At 32.3% G+C, this 25376-nt stretch overlaps 1 protein-coding gene across 7 annotated transcripts in view; it reads right to left on the bottom strand.

Moving 5' to 3' along the window:
* The window catches only part of CLIP-190 (Cytoplasmic linker protein 190), a 199219-nt gene that overhangs the window by 136505 nt on the left and 37338 nt on the right, over nucleotides 1-25376 (bottom strand). For 2 of the 7 annotated variants that reach the window (XM_072544148.1, XM_072544149.1), the window contains exon 1: nucleotides 9442-9703. The exons of the other annotated variants lie outside the window; for them this stretch is intronic. In XM_072544148.1, the coding sequence (XP_072400249.1) occupies nucleotides 9442-9451 (10 nt within the window). In that variant the 5' untranslated portion in view covers nucleotides 9452-9703. Of the gene's footprint in view, nucleotides 1-9441; nucleotides 9704-25376 lie in introns of those variants that run through there. 7 annotated transcript variants of the gene reach the window in all.

Here is a 25376-nt window from a genome sequence, read left to right as displayed (position 1 = left end):
GAAGAAGACATAGAAGATCTACAGATTGATGACAACGTAACAATCAAAGGAAAGGATAAATTCAAATACCTGGGGTTTATAATCACGAAAAAGGCAACAACAGAGGAAGAAATTACACAAAGATTAGGACAACCAAGAACAGCAATCCGACAACTTAACTCAGTATGGTGGGATAGACACCTAAATATGAAGACAAAAACGCAGATTTATAAAACATTAGTGCGAAGTATTATGACATATGGGGCCGAAAATTGGATCATAAACAAGAAAAACAGCAGTAAGATAATAGCAACAGAGATGGAATGCCTGCGAAGATGCTGCAGAGTAACAAGAATGGATAGGAGAAGTAATGACGAAATAAAGCAAAGAACATCAATAGAAACAGACATACTAACATATATAGAACAAAAAAGACTAAAGTGGTATGGACATGTAAGAAGAGCTAGCGACAGCAGATGGATAAAGAGAATAACCGAATGGAGCCCCATAGGAAGGAGGAAAAGAGGACGACCCCGAAAATCCTGGAGGAACGAAGTAGACGACGCCATGAGTAAGAGAGGACTAAACGATGGAGAATGGAACAACAGAGAGAGATGGAAACGGTTGAGCGAGGGAAGGCAGTGAATACTGTAGAATCCCTAAATATATATAATATTTATTTGTTTGATATTAGCAACTTTATCTGGTTTAAAAAATCTCAAAACAACCCGATTAAAATAGAATTAGTTTCAAATATAAAGAAAAGAGAGGTTCTTAAAAATTGCCATCGATTGAAAGGAACGACCATAAATAAACATAACTCACGACTATACCCAAAAACAAAGAAAAGAGCAAAAAATATTAAAATACCATCTTAAACTTGCCCGACAGAATTCTAATACTAGAAGCTACATTAAAGGCAATAAACTTTTTTTAGACGGAAGTTCTTACTCTTTAGAAGACTTGCAAGATACAAAGGAAAAATATATACCAATCAAATAGTGAACCGAATACACCAAGTATCAAAAAGACGACTGAAGCAGAAATACCAGTATTAATGAAGAAAACCCAATAGGAACACCCAAAAACCCATCAAATCCGATTAAGAGTAACAACACATAGAAGAATATAGAAAAAGAAGTGAAAAATAAGTCTACTGAGAACCAAAAGTCAAGGCAGTTTTATAGGTTACGTTCATCTAATAAATAGGTGTATTTAATACTAATATACGGATCAGAAACACTTACCTTAACAAAAGCAGCAGCTACCAAACTGAGAGTCACGCAGAGAAGAATGGAGCGGTCCATGTTAGGAATAACTCTGCGAGACAGAATAACCAACGAAGACATCAGGAGAAGAACCGGAGTGACTGACATCATCCAGAAGATAGCCAGACTAAAATGGAGATGGGCAGGACACATAGCCAGAATGACAGATGGGCGATGGACAAAGAGGTTATTGGAATGGAGGCCAAGGGAAGACAAGAGAAGCGTTGGTCGACCACCTACAAGATGGACTGACGATTTAAGAAGACTCAATAAAAACTGGATGAGAGCGGCGCAAGATAGACGGGGTTGAAAACATGAGGAAGAGGCCTATGTTCAGCAGTGGACTCTTGAGGCTGGGTGATGATGATACCTGTTTATTAAAGTTTGAACATGCATCAATTTATACGTGATTTTAATAACAATGAAATTAAAGCTCAAACAATCAATACAATAGTAGAATTCAATCATATTAGTAAAAATAGTAATTTACCATTAAAAATACTGCATACGAATATCCGAAGCATCCAAAAAAACTTTATTGACGAATTTATCGTTTTTTTAAATCATTGTACATCTGATTTTGAAATTATTATTTTAACGGAAACTTTACAGCTCCTTGATTGCAATATATTTCAAATACAGGAATACGAACTCATAGTAGAGGTAACTTTAACAGAAATGATGGTGTTATTGTATATATAAAAAACAATCTAAACTATAAATACAACATTATGAAGATCTCTGAAATGACAGCAATCGAATTAAACATCTACAGAAAAAATGAAAATATTAAAATCGAAGGATGGATCTTGGTTCAAAAACTGTCCACTTCAGGAATCAACACCGTATCTAAGTGGACAAAAATGTCTGCTGAAAAAATTGGAATAGACACAAAAAAACATAAAATAACAAACCATTCCCAATGATCTTCAGCTGTGTCAGTCTTGTTCAAGCAAAGTGTTTCTGAATAGGAGTTAAGTAAATTAACGGGTCACTCAAATGCAAGCTCTCTAAAACTATATATCTGCAGCTGGATTCCAGTCAGAACCAGAAGTTTATCGAAAATCTCAGAACAACAAATGAAGCTGGACTTTCGAGTTCCTAAATGCTATAGGTCAATAATACACAAAATCATGCTTTGGTAGAAAAGAATGGGCAAACTACTATAGCTTATAATGTGCATTAATTGTCTCGTGCAATAGTCTTGTCGAATCATTCGAGAGAAAATTATTTACGGGTAAAATTTTCTTCTGGTTTTATTTAAGTTTGTTGCCTTTTGGCAATTTTCGCTTATGAAATTTTGACAAAATTACTCGAGTGATGTCTCGTGATTTAACTGTCAAAATTTAATTCGCGAAAATTGCCAGGCAACAAATTTTTATATCAGTCGAAAATATTACCGGCAAAATTTTCTGTCTTATTATATACGAAAAAAACGCAAAATTGGGATTTTCGAGGCCCAAAAACACAACTAAAAAATATTTTTGAATTCACCTAGGACCTAAATTCAAGTTCAAACCTTCTTCTATTATTTCTCGATACGTATTTTGGGAATTCAAAAGTTCTATGTTAAATGTCATTTTCGGCCTTATTTTTTTTAAGTTCTTCACTCGAGTAAACGTTTAAATATTAGTTTGTATAGTAGCAATGACGGGATAGCATAGTTAAGGATCAACAATTTCTGTGAATAATTGCAAAATATTTCGTTCTTATTCGTAAATATGCTATACAAAAAAAAATTTAATTTTACAATAAAATTATTAAATAGAGTTGACCTTATTGATAACCATACGATTGTAAAATTTTATCTGTAGAGATATTTGTCATATTTAAAATTAAATGAGGTATAAAACTTTGTATTAATTAAGTTTAGCATTAATCATCATTGGATTTGTTTTTATCCCTACGAGAAACTGACTTTCATCAAGTCGAGTAATTACTTCATGCTATAATGTGTCTCGTTTCTCATAAAACGCATTTATCAGTTATTCTGTTCTATTTTTAACGTTTTTTGTCCTAAATAAGGCTTATTTCTGCTTTACATCTGAATTATTAAATACGTATAAAATGGAAACTTATATTACACCAATCCTCTAAATTTTACAATTCAAATTTCAGAGTTGATATCGAAAACAGCTGTAGCAAAAACTATAAAAACAATCGTATAATAAACGAACGAATACAAGTTTCCAGTTTTCCTAGCATTTGTAGACTACGAAAAAGATTTCGATACCATAGAACACACGGCCGTAATAAACGCAATGCAAAATTGTAGAATAGACAGCAGATATATTAACTTAATAAAAGAAACTATGAACCAAGCTACAGGTACATACTACCTAAATGAAAATGAACACACGAACCCTGTACCATTAAACAGGGGAGTCAAACAGGGAGATACTTTATCACCCAAACTGTTCACCTTAGTTTTGGAGGACGTTTTTAAAAACCTAAATTGGAAATATAAGGGAATAAACATCAATGGCCGCTACCTCAGTAATCTACGATTTGCAGATGACATAATCCTGATAGCTACTGACCTACAAGAAATGCAAACCATGCTTTTAGAACTACATACCGAATCTTCTAAAATAGGACTGAAAATGAATTTAAACAAAACAAAAGTCATGCACTCCGAAGACACCGTGACAATAATAAACGATAAAGTTATAGAAAAAGTTGAAGAATATATATACTTAGGACAAAAATAATACTAAATAGGGAAAATCAAACTGAAGAAATAAAAAGAAGAAGAAAGTTAGCTTGGGCAGCATTCGGTAAACTGAACTATATACTCAGAAATCAACAAATTCAATTACATCTTAGATCTAAAGTTTTTGATGCATGCATTATTCCGATATTAACTTATGCGGCACAAACATGGACAATCACAAAAAAGAATATGAATATACTTAGAGTCACTCAACACGCGATGGAAAGAGCAATGCTAGGTATATCACTTAAGGACAAGAAAACACACACATGGATAAGACAGAAAACCAAAGTCACCGATGTGGTGCAAAATCATTAAAGTTGAAATGGGAATACGCTGGACATGTAGCTAGGAGCGATCTAAACAAATGGCACAGATCAATTTTAACCTGGAGACCATACCAACACAAAAGACCCAGAGGCAGACCTCCTATGAGATGGACAGATGATCTGAAAAGGACTGCCGGGAAAAATTGGCTACAAGTAGCGTACAATAAAAAACAATGGAAAGGAAGACTTGAAGAGGCTTATGTTCAGATGTGGACGTGAATGGCTAGATGAAGAAGAAGAAGAAGAATAAACTTGACACCAAAAAGAACGAAAAAAGAATATAAAAGAATCAAGAATTACATGCATCGAAGACCAAAACAATAAAAAAGTACGAAATCAAGTGAAAAAACAAAATTTTGGATTGTGAGTAATTGTCTTTTCACTTGCTTGTGACGTATCAGCTTACGTTATTTTCTTAGAATGGTTACAAACACACTTTTTGTCGAGAAAACCTCCAGGTAAAACCTTATTAATATTAGATGGCCACACATCCTGTACGACCAACCTGGATTTACTAAAATTCGCAGACCAAAACGAAATAATTTTATTTTGTTTACCATCCCACATAACAGCAACTTTTATGCTGAATGTCATTTGATGGTACAGAATAACACAAACAGGGTTCTAAAATGCCTTCAGTTTGGTAAACTCTTAGGTCGAGCATGGGGAAACTCAGCAACTGTACAAAATGCGGCTTATGTATTTAAATCCACGGAAATTTATCCGTTCAATCCATCAATAATACTAGAATATTAATTTTTGACACACACACCTTCAGAAACAGACACAATGAATTTTCCAGTTAGATCAGAATCTCCTCAACCAGGTCCCTCTGGAATTAACGGTAAAATAACCTTGTACGGTAGCCCAAACAAGTTATCAATTACTGATGAAGATAACTTCCCAAAAAAAAACTATTACTGCTAAAGACTGTATTAAAATGAAGAAGGATGCACTGATTAAAAAAAGCTCAAAACCAATAAAAAAAACAAAAAAGTAAAAGAAAGCCAAGCGAATATTCACTATCTGAAGAAAATGTTCATTAGAAATCATAAGTGATGTTGAAGATGAGTGTTTTGGGTGCAAGGAGGACTATCACCAAACGTGTAAAAAAGATAACTGGTTACAATGTATTTTTTGTAAGCGCTGGTTACATGAAACTTATACCGGCTTCGCTAATCTCTGTAACAAGTGCAGAAAGTCTCTTGCTATTAAAAAGAAAAAGGTTTAGCTTGGTCCATCTCGCCTCCACAGTGGAGTAGAGATAGACCGATGACGTGCATTATATTTTTTTTAGGTTTAAGATGGGTATTATGTTATACAATTTGTTTAGATTCTCACGTTTATTTAATAAAGAATTTCAGGTTTCAGTTTTCTAAAATGTAGTCCACCTCTCCTTTCTTGACTCTAATAGTAAAGTAAATACAATATACTCCAGTCAAGGAAGAACAAAAGCTGAAAAAATCTTATACAAATATTTGAAGGTTCTAAAGGGTTTAAAATGAGGAGTAGCTGATGAAAAATTCGTAAAGACGTACGGCTGATTCTAATTTGTTTTTTTTAAGCAATCTTATAAAGTAAAAAAAATATTTTTTGCCTATAAAACATTTCTTATACATTCTAGATGAAAATGGTTCGAATAAAAGTTCATAGATCATAAAAAGTTCTTTACTTTTAAGAATTTCCAAATTGGCAGTTAATAAGTTCTTAAAGTGTGCCAAATTTCAAAAAGATCGATCTTTATAAGTTATTCAATTTGTTTATACCAGAGAGCGATTATTTAAACAACTGTACTTGCCCAAAAAGTCACTCTATAGGTATTTTGTAAATTGCAATCGATTCTTTGAGGCTTCGTTTTTAAGTTATATTAAAAAACTTTACATTTTATTAAATTTGTTATTAAAAAACAGTTCTAAAAAAGCCTGACTTTTAAGCTTCTAAACATCTATAATACCTTTAAAAAAATTGTCACTAAGTTAGTAGACTCAATGAAAAGCTGGTAAAAAAACACATACTTTTCAAAAAAACAGAACCTGCGATGACCAGAGAAAAAACAAGCCGAGATATTGCAGCGGACAATTCTTTCCTCCACTTTACCGTCGCGTTATTTTACGAGTACCAGCATTTTAACTGGTTATAATTTTTATAGAAGAATCTGAGACAATGGAGTGGGAAAACATAAATAGAACTTTTCAGAACGGCTGCAGATAGAGTCAAATGGTCATGACGATCGCCAATGTCCTTAGGGATGGGGTACGTTAAGAAGAAGAATAACTTTTTAATCCTTAAAAAATATCAAATTTATTATAAATGTTTATATACTAAAAAGTCAATCCTTTTTTAAACTGTTTTTAAATAAAAAAAAATAATCAAAAGTTGTTTTAATAAACCCTAAAACTGAAGCCTCAATGAATCGATTTAAATTTACAAAGTACTTGTAGAGTAACTGTTTAGGCGAGTACAGATGTTTAAATAATCGCTGACCGGGATAAAGGAATTAAATAATTTATAAACTATTTCCGTTTTTTTTTTAGATTGGAAATTCAAATTGAAGCGCGCTGGCAAAATTTGCAATAGCTTAGCTTCTATGGCACGTAGAACATTCATTAAAAAAAAACTCTCGGAAAATCCCGGAAAAATAAATTAATTACATTTTTCCATAAAAAAATTATTGCATTTTAATATTATTTCTTAACACTCTAGTTCTTAATACAAACATTAATTAATCATAAATTATTAATGTCTATATTTTGAAACTTATAATGTGGCTTATTTTCAACAAAAATAGTAATTAATATTATTGCGTAAGTTTTATTTAAATTTTATTTATATGTATATTATTTATATAAATAAATAATAATGATTATAAATTAATAAAATGCATTTAATTCTTTTATTTAATTTTATAGTTTTTTTTTCACTCTTTATACTCTTTTCGGCACATGCTACCTATAAAATGGATCATAAAATTTAGATTTTCGTCTATAATCTGTTCAATATTCAGCTCTTAATGTTAAACAATGTAAATATGATGGCCGCAAAGGGTTCTGCTGTTTTTGAAAAGTGTGTTTTTAAGCCTACTTACAAGCGTGTGACATCAAAAAAATTGTCAGTTATTATAAATGTTTATAAGGTAAAAAGTCAGCCCTTTTTCCAACTGTTTTTTAATAAAAATTTTAATAAAATCTTGGGGTTTTTTTAATATTCATTAAAAATTAACTCTTATAGAATTGATTTCGATTTACAGAATATATGTAGAGTGACTGTCTGTGCAATTACGTTTGTTTAAATAATCGCTTTATAGGATAAACAAATTAAATAACATAAACTGTTTGGTAGATCTATTTGAAATTTAGCATAGCACACTTTAATAACTCAGTAACGCCACAGTTTTGAGTAGTTATATTACATGACTTCATGCAAAAACAAAGTTATAAACATATATAAATTACTGCAAAATTAAGGTTTTTTTGCAACTATCTTGATGAATTATTTATATATTTTAATGTAGAAACACACAAATTGAAGAACTTTTTAAGGTCTACAATGTTTATTTGAACTATTTTTCTCTAAACTGCATACGCAACGATTTATAGACAAAAAATGATTTTTTTTTCACTTTTTAAGATTGTTTAAAACAAAAACAAAGTAAAATCAGCTGCACGTCTTCACGGATTTTTCGTCAGCTATCCCTCATATACCTTTTCGAACTTTCAAATATCTGTACGATTTTTACGAGAAATCAATGATTTTTTTCCAGATAGACCGATGTAATACAATGGTGATACCGATATCACCGTAAGCGATTGAGATTTGGATATTTAAAAAGATAAGGATAAACGCAATGGAAATGAGGCATCTCCAAAGGATAGTTCAAAAGACAAAATGGGGCAGAACAAGAAATGAGATAATCAGGAGAATGATCAAAGAGAAAACATTAATGATTCAAATAACACAGAAACAATTGAACTGGTACAATGGAACACAGTAGAATAAAAAGAAACAAAAAATGCCACAAAAAAGCTTTTTCTTCTTCTTTTTATATAGACATGACTCTGTCTGTTTTTAAATGTGCCTTCAGTAAGTTGTCGCTCCATCGTTTTCGTGGTCTTCCTACTGATCGTCTTCGTATTGGGAACCGTCTCTTGCCGTCTTTACTAATCTATTTGTTGTCGTTCGGCTTATATAATCGTTCCATTCTACTCTTCTATTTCTTACCCAGTTTTTGATGTTCTCCAACTTGCATCTACGTCGTCTATCTGTACTTCTAGCTCTGTCCCATAGTGTCTTACCATCAATTTTTCTAAGTGTTTTCATCTCTGCTGTTTCTAACATCCTTTTTGTCCTCTCTGTGTCAGGTCTTGTTTCTGCCGCGTATGTCATTATTGGTCTGATGACTGTTTTGTACATTGAGCCTTTCGTTTCTTTCCCGATATTTTTATATCTCCATATTGTTTCATTCGGGCACCTGCTGCTCTGTTTGCTCTTCATTATTCAACCTGATTATGGATGAAATAATAAAAAAAGTAAGAACTAAAAAAGGATACCAAATGAGAGAAAAGCAACTTAAAATAATCAGCTATGCAGAAGACGCAATACTATTCTCTTAAAGTGAAGATGATTTACAACGTATGCTGTACCAATTTAATAGAACCGCCAGCAAATTTAACATTTAATTTAACCAAAAAAGACAAAATGCATGGTTACAACAGCAAATGTACTAAGATATAAATTGGAGCTAGAAGGTCAGATAATAGAACAAGTGATGGAGTTTAAATATCTAGGCATCACATTATCTAGCTACGGAAAGCTCGAAACTAAAGTGGAAAAAAGCAAACCAAGAAATACATAGGCAAAGGGAAAAAATTAAGCAAATAACAATCGAAGAAATGATATTAATGACAGAAAATAGAAAACAAATCAAAAGTCAGATCCGACAACTGAAAGGTTACAAAGAAGAAGAAAAATAAAGAATAATTATAATTTTGTATGTTCTTTTAAAATAATTTGTATATACTTTTTCCGGAAATGCTAACAATACCATTAAGAGTAACCCATTTTCTATTAATTCTAGTTAATAAAAGGTAATTCTAATAGTTAATAAATATTGTATTGACTTTTTATCGTTGTATTAAATTGGTTAAAGACTCACCGTAATTCATCTTTCCTTATTAAAAGGCCGCAAAGGGCACAACTATAATCACACAACTAAAAGCAAGACCACACTAGCCGCTACCTACTGAGATGAGAGAAGTAAGTAGGTATGTTACTTTACTGAACAAAAACAAAACACTTTCTGCAGCACAAAAGAGGAATGACATAACAATAATAACAAAACGTTACTTGGACTTCACGCTTACTGGCAGAGCTGTAGAGTGTGGATGGGCGAGAGGAATGGGATTAACTACTAATCTTGTCGATAAGCTACTTGATACGTACTTTTTAAAAAATATTTGCAAGTATTTGTATCGGTGATAAGTAATAAAATTATTTCGAACATATGATAAGAGTATTTTTAAAAATATGTAGAGTTTTTATACTATTCTAAGGTGTATTTGAGCAAAATAAGGTAGTTTATTTAATTTTAAAAATTGTATTTTGGACCTTGATTCGATATTCACAGGTAAAGCACACATTTCTATTTACATATCTACAAATAGTATCAATTTGAGTAGTTTTTATTAGGTATTAATAGTAGTGTTTAGTACAAAAAAAATAGTGAAATTACGGACTTCATTAATCTGTTAGCCATCTTTTATTTTTATAATTGAATGTTCCGAAAATTCTAATTTTTTTTATTTAGTTTTACGTGTCTCGACAGAGTAGGTCACTGACACAGGTACAATTTTATTACATTACATTACAAGAATTACAGTAACATTACAATCGATAAAGAAATACATCAAATATTGGTACAACTATTAATTATCAAATTCTAAACTACGTTTCTTCTTCTAAATTTCCTGGTAAAGCCTAGTTATATAGAGGAAATTAATAAGAATTTGGAATTGAAAAAGATTCTTTTTTCTTTTGTTGTTGAAGTGGAGACAGTCTACAAGAATATTTTTAACAGATAGAATATTAACACAGTGTGTACATGTACGTGGATCCTGGGAAGTCATTAAATGTTATTGAGTTACCTAGTCTTGTATGGCCGATTCTAAGTCAGTGAATTAAGATTTTTCTTTTTCGTGTCATGGACGTAACCTCAAGTTTTTTAACGGTGGGATGGATATCACGAAGTATGGAAGGAATTTTATTCCAGTGATCTTGCCAAGACATAAAATTATGCCTTAAGCTAGCGGGGACAAATGAGCGGAATCCAATTTAACCTACGTAATATTTTTTACGTAGGTAAGAAAAAATTAGTCTGGAAACACAGAAAAAAATGGAACAAAGAAGAATACTGAGAAGCGACGAAAACTCTAGTAACGACGATATAAATAGAATGAACAAGGAAGTATCAAGAAGAATCAGAAAAGACCTAAGAAAATACAAAGATGAGAAAATCATCAAAACCATTGAGGAAAATAAGAGTATGAAAATAATGAGACGCAAACTCACAAATGGAAATAAACAAATAGTCAAACTCAAGGATAGAAATGGCAACATCACATCAAACAGAGAACATTTGTTACAAATTGTGGAATCATTCTATGAGACATTATATAGCAACCAATCGACTCTAGATATAGTTGAATATCAGCAGAGGAAGGTTCAAAATCAGGGTTCCGAAGATATCACAGAAATCTCCTTGGACGAATTTTACAAGGCTCTAAAAAAGATGAAGAATAACAAAGCTCCGGGCGAGGACGGTGTCGTCACGGAAGCGATAAAGATAGGAGGCTCAGTACTGATAGCCAAAATTCAAAAGCTCTTTAATCTATGCCTATGGAATCAAAATATCCCAACAAAGTGGAATAATTCAATAACTGTACTCTTACACAAGAAGGGAGATATAGCAGACCTGGAAAGATACAGACCAATCAGTCTCCTTAACCATCTTTATAAATTATAATATAATAGTCTCCCGTTTTATACCGCTGTCGCGGCTTTGGGAGTATAGCAGGGTAGTCTGCTATATCTAGGGCCTACGGTATACAAGGAAGGTAACATGGCCAGTGCTACGCTTCAACCGTCTATTATTACCCCTGGTTTTACCCAAGGTACTCATTTTTATTCAGGCTGAGTCGACCTGGGGCCTATAGACATTTTTAAAATGTCTAGATGTTCTTGCCGGCGGTGAGATTCGAAGCCCGGACCACCGGCTTGCGAGTCAAGCATCCTACCGCTTGCGCTACGCAGGCCCCCTTTATAAATTATACACCCGAATAATAACGAACAGATTAGAGACAAAGCTGGATTTTTACCAACCTCGGGAACAAGCCGGTTTCCGCCCTAATTACGGCACAAACAATCACCTGCAGTGCCTAAAAACCCTGATAGAAAAAACTAACGAATATAACCGTCCCTTGGCATTGATATTTGTAGACTTTAAAAAGGCGTTTGATACAGTGGAACTACCGTCCATCTTAAGAGCACTACAAGATTGCAGGGTCGACCACAGATATTGTAATATAGTTAAATATATATATATATCAAAATGCCACAACAACCATAAGTCTACATTCAGCAACTAATAAAATAAAGATAAAAAGGGGAGTCAAGCAAGGTGATACCATGTCACCAAAGCTGTTCATTACCGTTCTTGAGTATGTATTTAAAAGACTAACATGGCACAGAAAGGAATATCCATCGATGGAGAAAGATTAAACCATCTACGTTTTGCTAATGCTTCTGTCAGATAATCTGGGAGAGATCAAAGACATGCTCCAAGAACTGAATGACATACTACAAGAAACTGGGCTGGAGATAAATTTCGAGAAAACCAAAATGATGACCAATATGGGTCCCAGCGAAGAGATACAGATCAATAATAACAAGGTAGAATTAATCGATAAATACACATACTTGGGTCATGAAATTAGAATAACCTTCTTCTTCTTCAAGTGCCATCTCCGCGGCGGAGGTCGGCAATCATCATAGCTATTCGAACTTTTGAGACGGCTGCTCTGAAAAGTTCATTTGATGTACATCCGTACCACTCTCTCAGGTTGCGCAGCCATGACATTCTACGCCTCCCTATGCTTCTCTTTCCTTGGATCTTTCCCTGCATGATCAGTTGGAGCAAGGTGTATTTCTCTCCACGTGTAATATGTCCGAGATATTCCAATTTTTTTGTTTTTATTGAATTTAAAATTTCCATTTCTTTGTTCATCCTTCTCAGAACCTCTTTGTTTGTGACGTGTTCTGTCCATGATATTTTCAGAATTCTTCTGTACACCCACAGCTCAAATGATTCCAGTTTTTTCGTTGATGTAGCATTCAAGGTCCAAGATTCCATTCCATAAAATAAGGTCGAAAAAACATAGCACCTCGCCAACCTAACTCTTAGTTCCAGTTTTAAATCCCTGGTACATAGAACTCTTCTCATTTTGTTGAAATTTGCTCTAGCCTTTTCTATTCTTATTTTTATCTCCTGATTGTAATCATTTGTGGAGTTAATCATTATTCCCAGGTATGCATATTTGTCCACTTGTTCGACGTTGGTTTCGTTTATTAGAAGACTCTCGTTATTTCTTTGAGTTTTCGATATTCTCATAAATTTCGTCTTCTTGACATTCATTGTTAGACCATACTCTTTTCCATACTCTGCTATTCTGGTCACCAGTCTCTGAAGATCTTCAATGTTTTCGGCTAAAATCACAGTGTCGTCCGCATATCTAATGTTGTTAATGGGAACTCCATTTACCTTTATTCCAGCTGTTTCACCCTCAAGAGCTTTTTTCAGAACCTCTTCGGAGTAGGCGTTGAAAAGAATTGGCGACAATACGCATCCCTGTCTTACTCCACATCTAATTTCAATTTCTTCTGACAGCTGTTCGTTAACACGTACTTTTGCTCGCTGTTTATAGTATAAATTTGATATGATCCTGAGGTCGTTGTAGTCAATCTTCTTTGATTTCAGGACATTCATTAAATGTTCATGTCGTACTTTATCGAATGCTTTATTATAGTCAATAAAACATGCGTATATATCTTGATTGACGTCCAGGCATCTTTGTATTAGTATATTAAGTGAAAAAAGAGCTTCACGTGTTCCTAGGCCTTTGCGGAAACCAAATTGTGTATTATTAACGTCTATGTCCAGTTTGTGATATATTCGGTTATGGATGACTTTAAGTAGTAACTTTAGCGTATGAGACATTAAGCTAATGGTGCGGTAATCGCTGCATTCTCTTGCGTTTTTCTTTTTAGGGAGACAAATAAAAATAGATGTCAACCACTCTTTGGGTAATACGCCTGAACTATAAATTTGGTTCAAAAGTGTCACTAAAACATCAATGTGCTTCTCATCTAGAATTTTTAGGATTTCTATAGGAAGCATATCAGGTCCAGGGCTTTTCCCGCTCTTCATTGTTTTTAATGCGTGCAATATTTCTTCTTTTGTAATATATGGACCTATTTCTTCTGACGTAAGTTCTATGTGCTCCAGATCTCCTCTTTCATCATCGAACAATTCATCGATATATTATCGATATATAGAATAACCAGAGACAACCAAACCTGCGAGCTAAATAGACGAATCACGTTGGGATGGGCGGCATATGGAAGGATGAGAGACATTTTTAAAACAAATACCCCAATTCACCTGAAAAGGAAGGCATTTAACCAATGCATCTTACCAGTCTTGACCTACGGAGCAGAGACCCTAACTTTAACGAAAGCTACTGCCGAGAAACTGAGGGTAACACAAAGGCGAATGGAGAGATCAATGCTGGGCCTGACCTTGAAAGATCGCGTGAGAAATGAGGAGATACGCCGACGAACTGGCGTAGACGATATTATACTGCGAATCAATAAACAAAAGTGGAGGTGGGCTGGACATGTTGCTAGAATGGAAGACGGAAAATGGACGAAGAGATTATTGGAGTGGAGACCAAGAGCCGACAAGCGAAGTCGAGGCAGACCACCCACCCGATGTACCGACGACCTAAAGAAAATAGAAACAAACTGGATTGCAGCAGCTAGAGATAGAGAGAACTGGAGACGTTTGGAGGAGGTCTATATCCAGCAATAGATGTGAAAATGGGGCTGGATGATGATGATGATGATGAATATTTTTTCACTAATTTATTACCAGCCTAATAATTTTTCACCACCAAACCACCCTTAATGGGAGCGATTCAGCTGGCTTAAGGTTCAAGCTAGCAGAATTCAGAAAAAAAGATTTTTGCCGATGGCATATTTTTTTACCCATTTTTCAATAATTTATTACCACCCTAATAATTTTTCACCACCAAACCACTCTTAAGGGGAGCGATTCTACTGGCTTACGGTTAAAACTAGTAGAATTCCAAAAAAATATGTATGATATACCACAGTGCTCTGCTACGTTTTTACGAATTTATTACCACACTAGTAATTCAAACCCTTCAACTACTTCTTATGAGAAGTCAATAATTCTGTTGGGTTAATATTTAAGGTGATCAAATATATATTTTTACAATTTTACTGTACTCTACTTGTAACTGAAAGTATAAATTGCTTGCCAGGTTTTTACTGAATTTTATCCACCCTCATAATTTTTTACCCTCTAAGCCACAGTTAATGGGAAACATTCAACAAGCTACGCATTCGCGCTAGCCAAATGCGAAATCTTTTTGGAAATACAAAAGTGCTCTGCTAGATTTTTACTATATTTTTACCAGCTTAGTCATTGTTTTCTCAACTACCCTAATTAAAAACATTCTGAAATGTTACTCTGTGCTATCTAATATTTGTTTTTTAAATATTTAAATATTGAAAATATGAAAATACTTTATTAGAAAAATTATAAATTTTAACTGTTTTAAAAAATGACTCTGATTATAGTAGTGAGTACATAGCTAAGAGAAATCGAATCGTGAGTCCCTTTTATGAATATAAAATAACTGAAATCAAGTTGAGTTTTAGTAAATACAATGGAATTGTTATATTTCACAGAATAAATACCAGGTAAGAACTTTATTATGTCTATTACAAAAGGTTGAAATAAAAGTACATACAAAAAAATTATTAAAAATACCTTTCATAATTTTGTTTTGTCAGTTCAAAATTCAACATAGCAGAATTATTGGCTTCTCAAAGAGGGATAAACAATTAAGAAGGTGGTAAATGAATTGGAAAAGAACCTAATGACGGTACTAGATTTTTGTTTCGGTACAGAAACTGAATTCACTACGAATTTTGACCATGATGAACGGCAGGTGGAATGCATATTTTAGATTCCCTTGCCGAGTAATTCATCAAGATGTTTGCTTTGCAAGTTGTAGAAAGCACAGTGGTAAAAATTTGAATTCGGTTTCGCCAGGTAGGAAACCGTATGATTTCTCTTGTTGAATTGGAAAATCTTTGTAGCACACAGTGGTATTTAAAAATTGCTTTTGTTATTTTAACCTAAGCTACCACGGGTTAGTTGGGAGGCGAAAATTGAGTGTTAAAAAAATAGAGTGCTAATAAATTTGTAAAAACCTATCAAAACACTGTGTTACTTCAAAAATATTTTTTTTAAATTCTGCTGGCTCGAATATTTAGCTAGCGGGAACGTTTCCAAATAAAATTGCTTTAGTGGTGGAAAATTATCAGGGTGGTGGAAAATTATCAGGGTGGTGGAAAATTATCAGGGTGGTGAAAGTGTAGCAAAAACTTACCAGAACACTTTTTGAAGTTATACTTCTATACGCACGGTCGGCGTTGGAAATTTGCATGAGAGTGAATCTGTGAAACCATTACATATGTAAGATAATGAGTAAGAGAGAGACAGAAGATATATTTTCTCTCTCTTCCTCTCTCGAGAATAAAAATGTTCTTTTTGTATATATATTTAATATTATATATATATAATATTGTATATATATATATAATATTATATATAATATAATATGTATTAATATTATTATTTATGTGATATGTTTTGTATTATTTAAAATTAAACGTTTATAATTATTTTAGGCTTCTGTATTTCAAAATAATCACTGTTTTACCGAGAACTGCCAATTTTGAAATCCGTTAGTGTCATGTCTAATTGGCAAATCCTTTACGTGTTTGGTTCATACGCTGGTGGTTGTGAGTTCGAATCCCAATTATGAATTTCCTTTTTTATTTTTGAAATATTTAAAAACCTCACGTTAATCTTATTAAATATATGTAATATATGCAAAAAACATAAATTTTAAAATAAAATGAAAATTTACAACATAATCCAAGTTGTTGGTTTTTTATTTTTTTCGTAAAGTAAGTTATATTGGCAGTTTTAAATACTTATGAATATTACATTTTAATTTATATTGTATTATTATATTGAATTATGTTGCAGTGTATTTATTGTATTGTAATTTTTATATTAATAACAAAATAAACAATGAATTTGAGTGTAGAGTATGTGTAATTTTTTTTGCATTCAACTCCTTTTATACATATATAAAAATAAAAATATATATTTTCATTAAAATATTGATACAATCCTTCATTTACTATACTCCTATTACAGGTCAAATGTTTATATACAGCAAACGATGCACCATATACCTATATAACTAATTCGTTTTCTTTTTCTGCTCTCTCTTACCTATAGCATTACATATGTAATGATTGTGCAGATTGACTCCTATATAAAATTTTAACGGCGAACGCGTGTATAGAAGTATAATTTCTACCGGCAGTCCCACTGGACTGCCACACCCGTTTTTTTTATTTTAGTTATAAGTAGAGGAGAGTAAAATTGTAAAAGAATATTTTTCCACCTTAAATTTTAACCTAACAGAATTATTGTCTTCCCATAAGAGGCAGTTGAGTGGTGAATAATTACTAGGGTGGTAATAAATTCGTTAAAACCTAGCAGAACACTGTGGTATTTCAAAATATTTTTTTCTAATTTCGCTGGCTCAAATATTAAGCTAGCAGCAATATTTCCAAATAAGATTGGTTTAAGGTGCAAGCTTATCAGGGTGGTTAAAATTTTAGTAAACATTAAAAAAACACTTTTTAATGTCAGTTATAAGTAGATGAGAGTGAATTTGAAAAAAAGAATTTTTACCCTTAAATTTTAATCTAACAGAATTATTGACTTTCCATAAAGCGTAGTTAAGGGGTGAAAAATTACTAAGATGGTAATAAATTCGTAAAAACCTAGCAGAACATTGTGGCATATCATAAATATTTTTTTTTTAATTCTGCTAGCTTGAATCTTAAACCAGCAGAATCGCTCCCCCTAAGGTTGGTTTGGTGGTGAAAAATTATTAGGGTGGTAATAAATTAGTGAAAAATGGATGAAAAAATATTACGTAGGTTAAATTCGATTCTGCTCATTTGTCCCCGCTAGCTTAAGGGTCTTTTCTAGGCATACTTTCTATAAATTTCTGGCAATTTTGCTGAATTGTTCCACTTCTGTACCATACTGTTATTAAGCGTTTTTTTGCATGTTAATAAAAAACCATGACGCAGGAAAAATTTTCGATACTCACGAGATGGTACCCCGTTAATTGACTTCCCCTAGACATTCCAGTAAAAATAGAGGCCAGTAATTTTTCGATCAGAGCATAATTAAATAAAAATAAATAAAATTAAATAAAATTAAATAAAATTAAATACAATTAAACAAAATTAAATAAAATTAAATAAAATTAAATAAAATTAAATAAAATTAAATAAAATTAAATAAAATTAAATAAAATTAAATTAAATAAAATTAAATAAAATTAAATAAAATTAAATAAAATAAATAAAATTAAATAAAATTTAATAAGTAAAATTAAATAAAATTAAATAAGTAAAATTAAATAAAATTAAGTAAAATTAATTAAAGTAATAAAATTAAGTAAACTCAGATAAAAATATAAATATTAAATTTGTCTTTATACCATTATCATAAAAATATGTTTACTTATTAAGAAAATATAATTTAAGTCAGCTTTGCGAGACATCCGGCGAGACGCGACAACGGAAATAGCTGCGGGACAGGACAAAAAAAAAGTGTGGGACGCGGGACCGGACAAGAGCTTGTCCGGCGTGCAACCCTAATCTATTCAACTGATGGAAAATTCGATTTTAAGATAGCTGATAAACAAAAGAAAGTCAACCAAATTTACTATACGCTAAATAAAATAATAAACGGAAAGAAGGAAATACATAACAAAACTAAATTACTAGTATATAATACGATTAACATAACAATAGTTACATATGCAAGTGAAAGCTGGGTACTATAAAAGAAACATGAAAATAAATTAAATGCTATCGAAATGAAAGTATTGTAGAAAATAATACAGAACACCAGGAAAGACATAAATCTAAGAAAACAACTAGACCAAGAATCCATAAGTAAAATAACCAGAAAACATTTGGAATGGTTTGGGCATGTACAAATGATGAGAGGCGAATGATAGCCAAAGAGAATATTAGAAACTAAAGGACTAAAGAAACGAAAGAGAGGTCGGCCAAGATATAGCTGGATAAAGGAAATTATAAAAGCCGGTTAAGCCAGAGATATGAACTACGCAGAAATGAAAATGATATCGAGAAACAAAAAAGTATGGAAAAAGAGACACCAACACAACAAAAAATCCGACATCTTAGCGGGTAACAGGAGTTTAGAGAAGAAGAGGAAGTAACGATAATGCGAGTTTCCTAAAGAAAGTATTCCCTTAGCGACCACTCTACCTACGGCACTGAAAAAACTTGACCGATTGTCGTGTTTACAACATTCAGAAAAACTTCTTTAAGAATAATTAATTGCCTCCTACGACAAGAGTTGTGGACTGTGTAGTCGTGAATACGAAACCTTGACGAACCCAAATCGACACATTCTTAGATACAGTAGGTGATAAACGAGAAAAATAAAAATATTATTTAACTTTATGCAAGGATGTCATTATTACCTTTCGTTTCTGCCAGTTACCTGTATTACTTTAAAAGATTGTCAGAGAAATGTTTCAGTGTCAAGATCTTTATACTTATTTGTTTATTTCCTTTATACAGTGGTACCTCGGTAGGTCTGTTTTACAATACGTTCAATTCGAAATATAAATTTGCACTTGATTAGAGTACAAATTTTGCAAAGTATGCGGTTTTTGATCGGTACAAAACTTAATTGATGCAACAAAACGAACAAGCCACTGTCGAAAATATTGTATATTGGGTTGATAAAAATTCTGGAAAGTTTGACGAAAATAAAAAAACTATTAAAGAAGTAAAGACCTCTGATGTATGATGGTATACTTTATTATTAAAATATTTAAAATTTATCCAAAAATATTACCATTATTCCAAAACGTTGGTGAAATTTTGTGTTGAGAGTAGTTGCAACTATAGTGTATTTTTATGTATGAGAGAGTAATAAAACAATAAATTATGTATGCAAATCCCTAAAATGTTGATACGGGTGACTCAATGAAAAACAGATATTTGTCAACAAGTTTACAGAAGTATATAGGAAAACAATTTTAAATTGAGTATGACCACCAGGTATAAAGGTTGGAGCAGAATAGAATACAATAGTTGTGAGGGTTACTAATCCCTAAATAAGGTTGCCAGTGTCGGAGTGATGGAGGTTAACAGGTACTAATGAATTTGCAAGAAATGTAAGATGTTTATTTTATTGGTTATATATAACCAATAAAAGTTTAATAAGTACCTACCTATTTGCAAAATAAAGTTTAATTCTTTAGATAAAATAAAACGTTTAATTTTATCTGAAATGAGTGCATTCCACGAAGTAAGGGTTTCAACAATCAAACATTTAATTCTTTAATTCCAGGAATCTACGACAGTAATTGACTAGATAATTACCTTCTAAACTTATTCCACAGAAAATGTGATAGTGGGTTTTTCCATTTTGTAGGAAGGTCCAAGTGGCGTATTCAAAATTCTTAACAGTTCACTAAAAGTAGGTACTTCAGTTGCAAGGTGCAGTTTATTGTGTATACTAGTGTTATGGAAAATTTGGAAGTGCCGTGTAAACGCCGAAAAATTGGTCCTCTAACAGTTAATGAAAAAACATTAATATTTAATTGTTTTAAATCATTTACAGACAAACGTTTATGTGAAAGTGTTGATGAGACCGTTGAGTTAGTTAGCAGTACACTTGGTGTTGGGAAATCTACGATTTACAGAGTTAATAAAGAAGAGAAATGTGGTAGTTTTCAAATACCACGTAATGCTCCAGGGAAACCAAAATTTCAAATAGAATATCATTTTAAAGAAGGACTTCGACGGAAAGTGCATGAATTCTTCTTTAGACAAGAATTTCCAACATTGGATAAAGTTCTTGTCTCAGTTCGAGATGATAAGGATTACCCAGAAATGAGTCGAAGTACGTTATGGAAACTTTTAAAAGAAATAGGCTTCCGCTGGAAAAAGAATCCCAGAAAGTCTATTTTATTAGAAAGAAGCGATATTGTCATATGGAGAAGACATTTTCTAAGAACCATAAAGGAAATGAGAAACCAAAAAAGAAAAATATTTTATCTTGATGAAACATGGATCAACGAGGGTCATACACCAAATAAATTTTGGCAGGATGAAACTGTTACAAGTCAAAGGCACGCTTTTGTAAATAACTTATCTACTGGTTTAAACCCACCATCAGGAAAGGGACGCAGGCTGATAATAGTACACATTGGCAGTTCAGACGGTTTTGTTGAAGGTGGTTTATTAACTTTTGAATCAACTCGTACCGGTGACTACCATGAAGACATGAACGCTGATGTCTTTCAAGAATGGTTCGAACAAATGATAGATCTTCTTCCTAAGAACTGTGTAATAGTAATGGATAATGCAAGTTATCACTCCAGACTTATAGAAGGACTGCCCACAACCAAGTGGTTAAAAAAAGACTTGCAGAATTGGCTGAGTTCAAAAAATATTACGTACCATCCCGGATCTATAAGAAAGGAACTTTATTCGTTGTGTGCCCTTCATAAAGAAAAATTTAAAAAATACGAAATTGATGAAATTGCCAAAAATCGTGGAATGACAGTACTTAGATCCCCACCATATCATTGTGAATTAAACCCGATTGAACTGGTATGGGCACAGATAAAGAGTGAAGTTTCAAGAAAAAATACCACTTTTAAAATTCATGATGTTAAACAGTTGTTTTTGGAGGCCGTAAATAATGTAAAACCTGAAAACTGGAAAAAGGCAGTAAATCACACTATTAAAGAAGAGGAAAAAATGTAGAAGCTGGACAATATTACTGATAAAATGATCGAGCCAGTTATTATAAATCTTGGTTCTGAAAGTTCATCTTCTGAATCTGATTTGGATTTGTAACAAGTAGCTGTAAGTTTTATATTAATATTTTTATTCATCTATTTAACATACCTTAGACGGTTTTAAAAAGTCTTTTTCTCTTTTGTAATTTTTAAAAATTAAAAAAAATGTGAATTTTTTAAAACCCTTTTTAATGTAGGCCAGTCAGTTCTAATATAGTGTGTGATAAAAGAGGTCACTTTTGTTTACATACACATAACACTTTATAACACTGAAATAATTCATTTATTTTTTACAATTATTCAAAGTAATTTTTCAATTAATCTTGAGCACGCCCATGGAGTGGTCGGAGCTACCAGTTAAAATTATGCTAATTACTCTCTCGTTCATAAAAATAAACTATAGCTGCCAATTTCGGTGTAAAAACCTTTAGATTATGTGATAATCATATTATATTATAAAATTGTAATGACACAAGGTCGATGTTATAGGATATCACTTTAAGGGAACGTGCATTTTCCCTGCTCGAAAGAAGAACAACTTCGTTTAAAGGTGCGCACACATTTGGCGAACGGATGTGGTCGAAGCCTTGCGACCAATAGACTAGGCGGGATCTGTAGAAATTCAGACCATAATGGACATTTTCCATAGGAACCTATTTTTTTGCTGGAATCACTTCAGGATGTGCCCAATATCGATAATCACGATATGTGCCAGTCGCAAACCCTGTGCTAAATTTTTTATTTAACAAAATCTGAAAACAATTGAAAATTTCTCATTTTTTGCTCCTATTTTCGTTTATAATTCGGAAAATATTGATCCTAGAGAAAAAATTATAAGAAGTTAAAAGTTTCGTTATTCAATTTTACACAATATTTCGTTAGCTAGAAATTGAATATTTAATGTTTATTGTTAAAAAAATAGCAATAATTGGAAAAAAAGTACAAAAAAATGAAGTTAATCCTTTAAATGTTTTCGACTTTCTAAGCTTGACTTACAAGCTCCATATTCCGCCTAGAAAAACTTTTTAATATGTTTAAAACGTGTGCTAAATTTTGTTAAGATCGGTCGGATAGGTTTTGCATAAAAATTTTGCAATCCAGCCTACTGAAAAAAAACCGCAAATTTTCAAATTTATAGTAGGCCCTAAATTAATCTCTCAGATAGTTGCAATTTTTTTTACATATAAAGGAAGGCTCAAATTTTTAAACGCTGTTTGTACAATTCAAATCGGTTCACTAGGAGAGCCTAGAAAATGTTTTAAAGTTTTAAACATTTTTTAGGTTTATAAACAAATTAGTACAGCAGTGGCTTGGAAATAACCTGAATGCTACTGAGTGGGGGGTGGAAACTAACTCAAAATGGTCTTGAGCCAATACAAACTGAGCAGGTACTACTACCTGACTCATTATTCAGAAATATTAGTTGCAAATGTAAAATACTTTGTACAAAAACATGCAGTTGTATCAAACATGGTCTCAAATGTTCTGACGATTGTCTTCACTGCAATGGTCAGACATGTAAAAATATTGAACACAGTAAAATATTGGAAGAAGTTGAACGAGATATGGATATGGAGTCGATGGATTCCTTACATTTTCTAGAGGCACAAGATAAAGCTACAGACGAAGGAGAAGAAACATTAAATTTACAGATCGAGGATGAAGATATTGAAATGGAAAATGAAGGTTTTGAGAAAGAAATAAGACCTGAAGATTCCTGTCCTTCCAAAAAAAGAAAAAGACTTTAAAAAAATATATTGAAGATTGAGTCAAAATAAAGTTTATTTGTGAAAAAAACATTTTTTTTTTCGTTCGCCTTTGTTTTAACAATTTAAATTATTTATTAACAATTTATAAATACAAATTTGTTTACTAAAAGTAACAATTTACTTCAATGTATAAATTGCAAGCTCAAAAAAAATGGATGAAGAAAAAATGCAATTACTTGTTTAACATACAATTGTTTATTGTAAATTTCCCAATTTGCAATTAAAAATGGTATTTGAAAATATAATATTTGAAATCTTTGTCGTCAGAGACATCGATTAAAAAAAAAGACCAAAATTGGTTAACTTTTAGCGCGCGCTATGATTTTGAACTCGCCGATTCACATTTCGAGTGAATGTCCCCCACCACCACCTCTCATGCATTCCGAGCGACATTTTACGTGAAAAAGTGTATAAATTTTGAAATTGATATGTTTAAAGCTCGTAAAGTTATTCAATTTGTTTATAAAAAAATGTTTAAAACTTTAAAAAAAATTTATAGGGTCTCCTAGTGAACCGATTTGAATTTTACAAAAAGCGTTTGAAAGTTTGAGCCTTCCTTTATGAGTAAAAAATTTGCAACTATCTGAGGGTCTTATTTAGGGCCTACCATAAATTTGAAAATTTGCGATTTTTTTCCAGTAGGCTGGATTGCAAAATCTATCCGACCGATCTTAACAAAATTTAGCACACGTTTTAAACATATTAAAAGGTTTTTCTAGGCGGAATATGGAGCTTGTAAGTCAAGATTAGAAAGTCGAAAACATTTAAAGGATTAACTTCATTTTTTTGTACTTTTTTTCCAATTATTGTTATTTTTTTAACAATAAACATTAAATATTCAATTTCTAGCTAACGAAATATTGTGTAAAATTGAATAACGAAACTTTTAACTTTTTATAATTTTTTCTCTAGGATCAATATTTTCCGAATTATAAACGAAAATAGGAGCAAAAAAATGAGAAATTTTCAATTGTTTTCAGATTTTGTTAAATAAAAAATTTAGCACAGGGTTTGCGACTGGCGCATATCGTGATTATCGATATTGGGATTCCAGAAAAAAATAGCCTCCTATGGAAAATTTCCAATCCAAAACAGAACCGGCCTAGACTATAGGGATATTGTTACCAAGCATGGAAGACAAACAGCACAAAAGGAGACTCCACGTATTTGGACAAAGTGTTTTGCTTGCGCGAAATATTTCTGTTCTGACTGCTTTTTGAGGTGCATGCTGCCAAACCACAGTAATTTTTCTTTATTAGCATTTATGTTAAGTTGTCGACTATTTTTTGTACCGATTTTTAGAGTTACGCTACTTGTTAAATAAATATTTAAGCTAAAAAAGCATTTTTATTACACTTTGACAAACGACCTTTATAAAAAAAGTATAATACCATCTAGCTACGGGCTTAAATCATGGAACGGTTTTCTAAGGCCAAAACTTTAATTTCTCCATATAAAATGTACAAGCCGAGTGATTGCTTAGGTACACGGCATGCAGTTTTGTATGTTATACTGAGTACCATATGTGGTACTCAAATGACTCTTTGGCAATGCAAGGAAAAAGAGACTGGCAGTCAACCTGTTAATAAAGTTTAAAGATTTAATTTAAGATTTTGTTTTTTATCAATAACTCTGTAACCAAGAACAAAAGCCAAATTTTGAGACACCTTGTATATCAAGAAATACAAAGGTGAAACTTTACGAAACTATAATATGTCTAGTCATACGGCCCCTACGCCTAACACTTTTTGATAGACCCATTGGTCAGAGAAGAAGTGGAAGACCCAGAAATAGATTCATTGATAACATCAAAGAAGTTATGATACACATAGGAGTACGTGCTAGTGGAGAAAGGCGATGGATAGGGAAGAGTTTAGGAAAATTCTTGAGGAGACTAGGACTCACATGGAGTTGTAAAGCTTGAATGATGATAATGAGATTAATAAGAAAAATGAGGATACAAAACTGGAAGGAATTCGGAAGCGCTGAATGATAATTTTGGA

The sequence above is a fragment of the Diabrotica undecimpunctata genome, chromosome 9, assembly GCF_040954645.1.
Source record: "Diabrotica undecimpunctata isolate CICGRU chromosome 9, icDiaUnde3, whole genome shotgun sequence".
Lineage (NCBI taxonomy): Eukaryota > Metazoa > Arthropoda > Insecta > Coleoptera > Chrysomelidae > Diabrotica > Diabrotica undecimpunctata.
The sequence above is the reverse complement of the archived record's forward strand: the minus strand, read 5'-3'. Positions and strand labels throughout refer to the sequence as shown.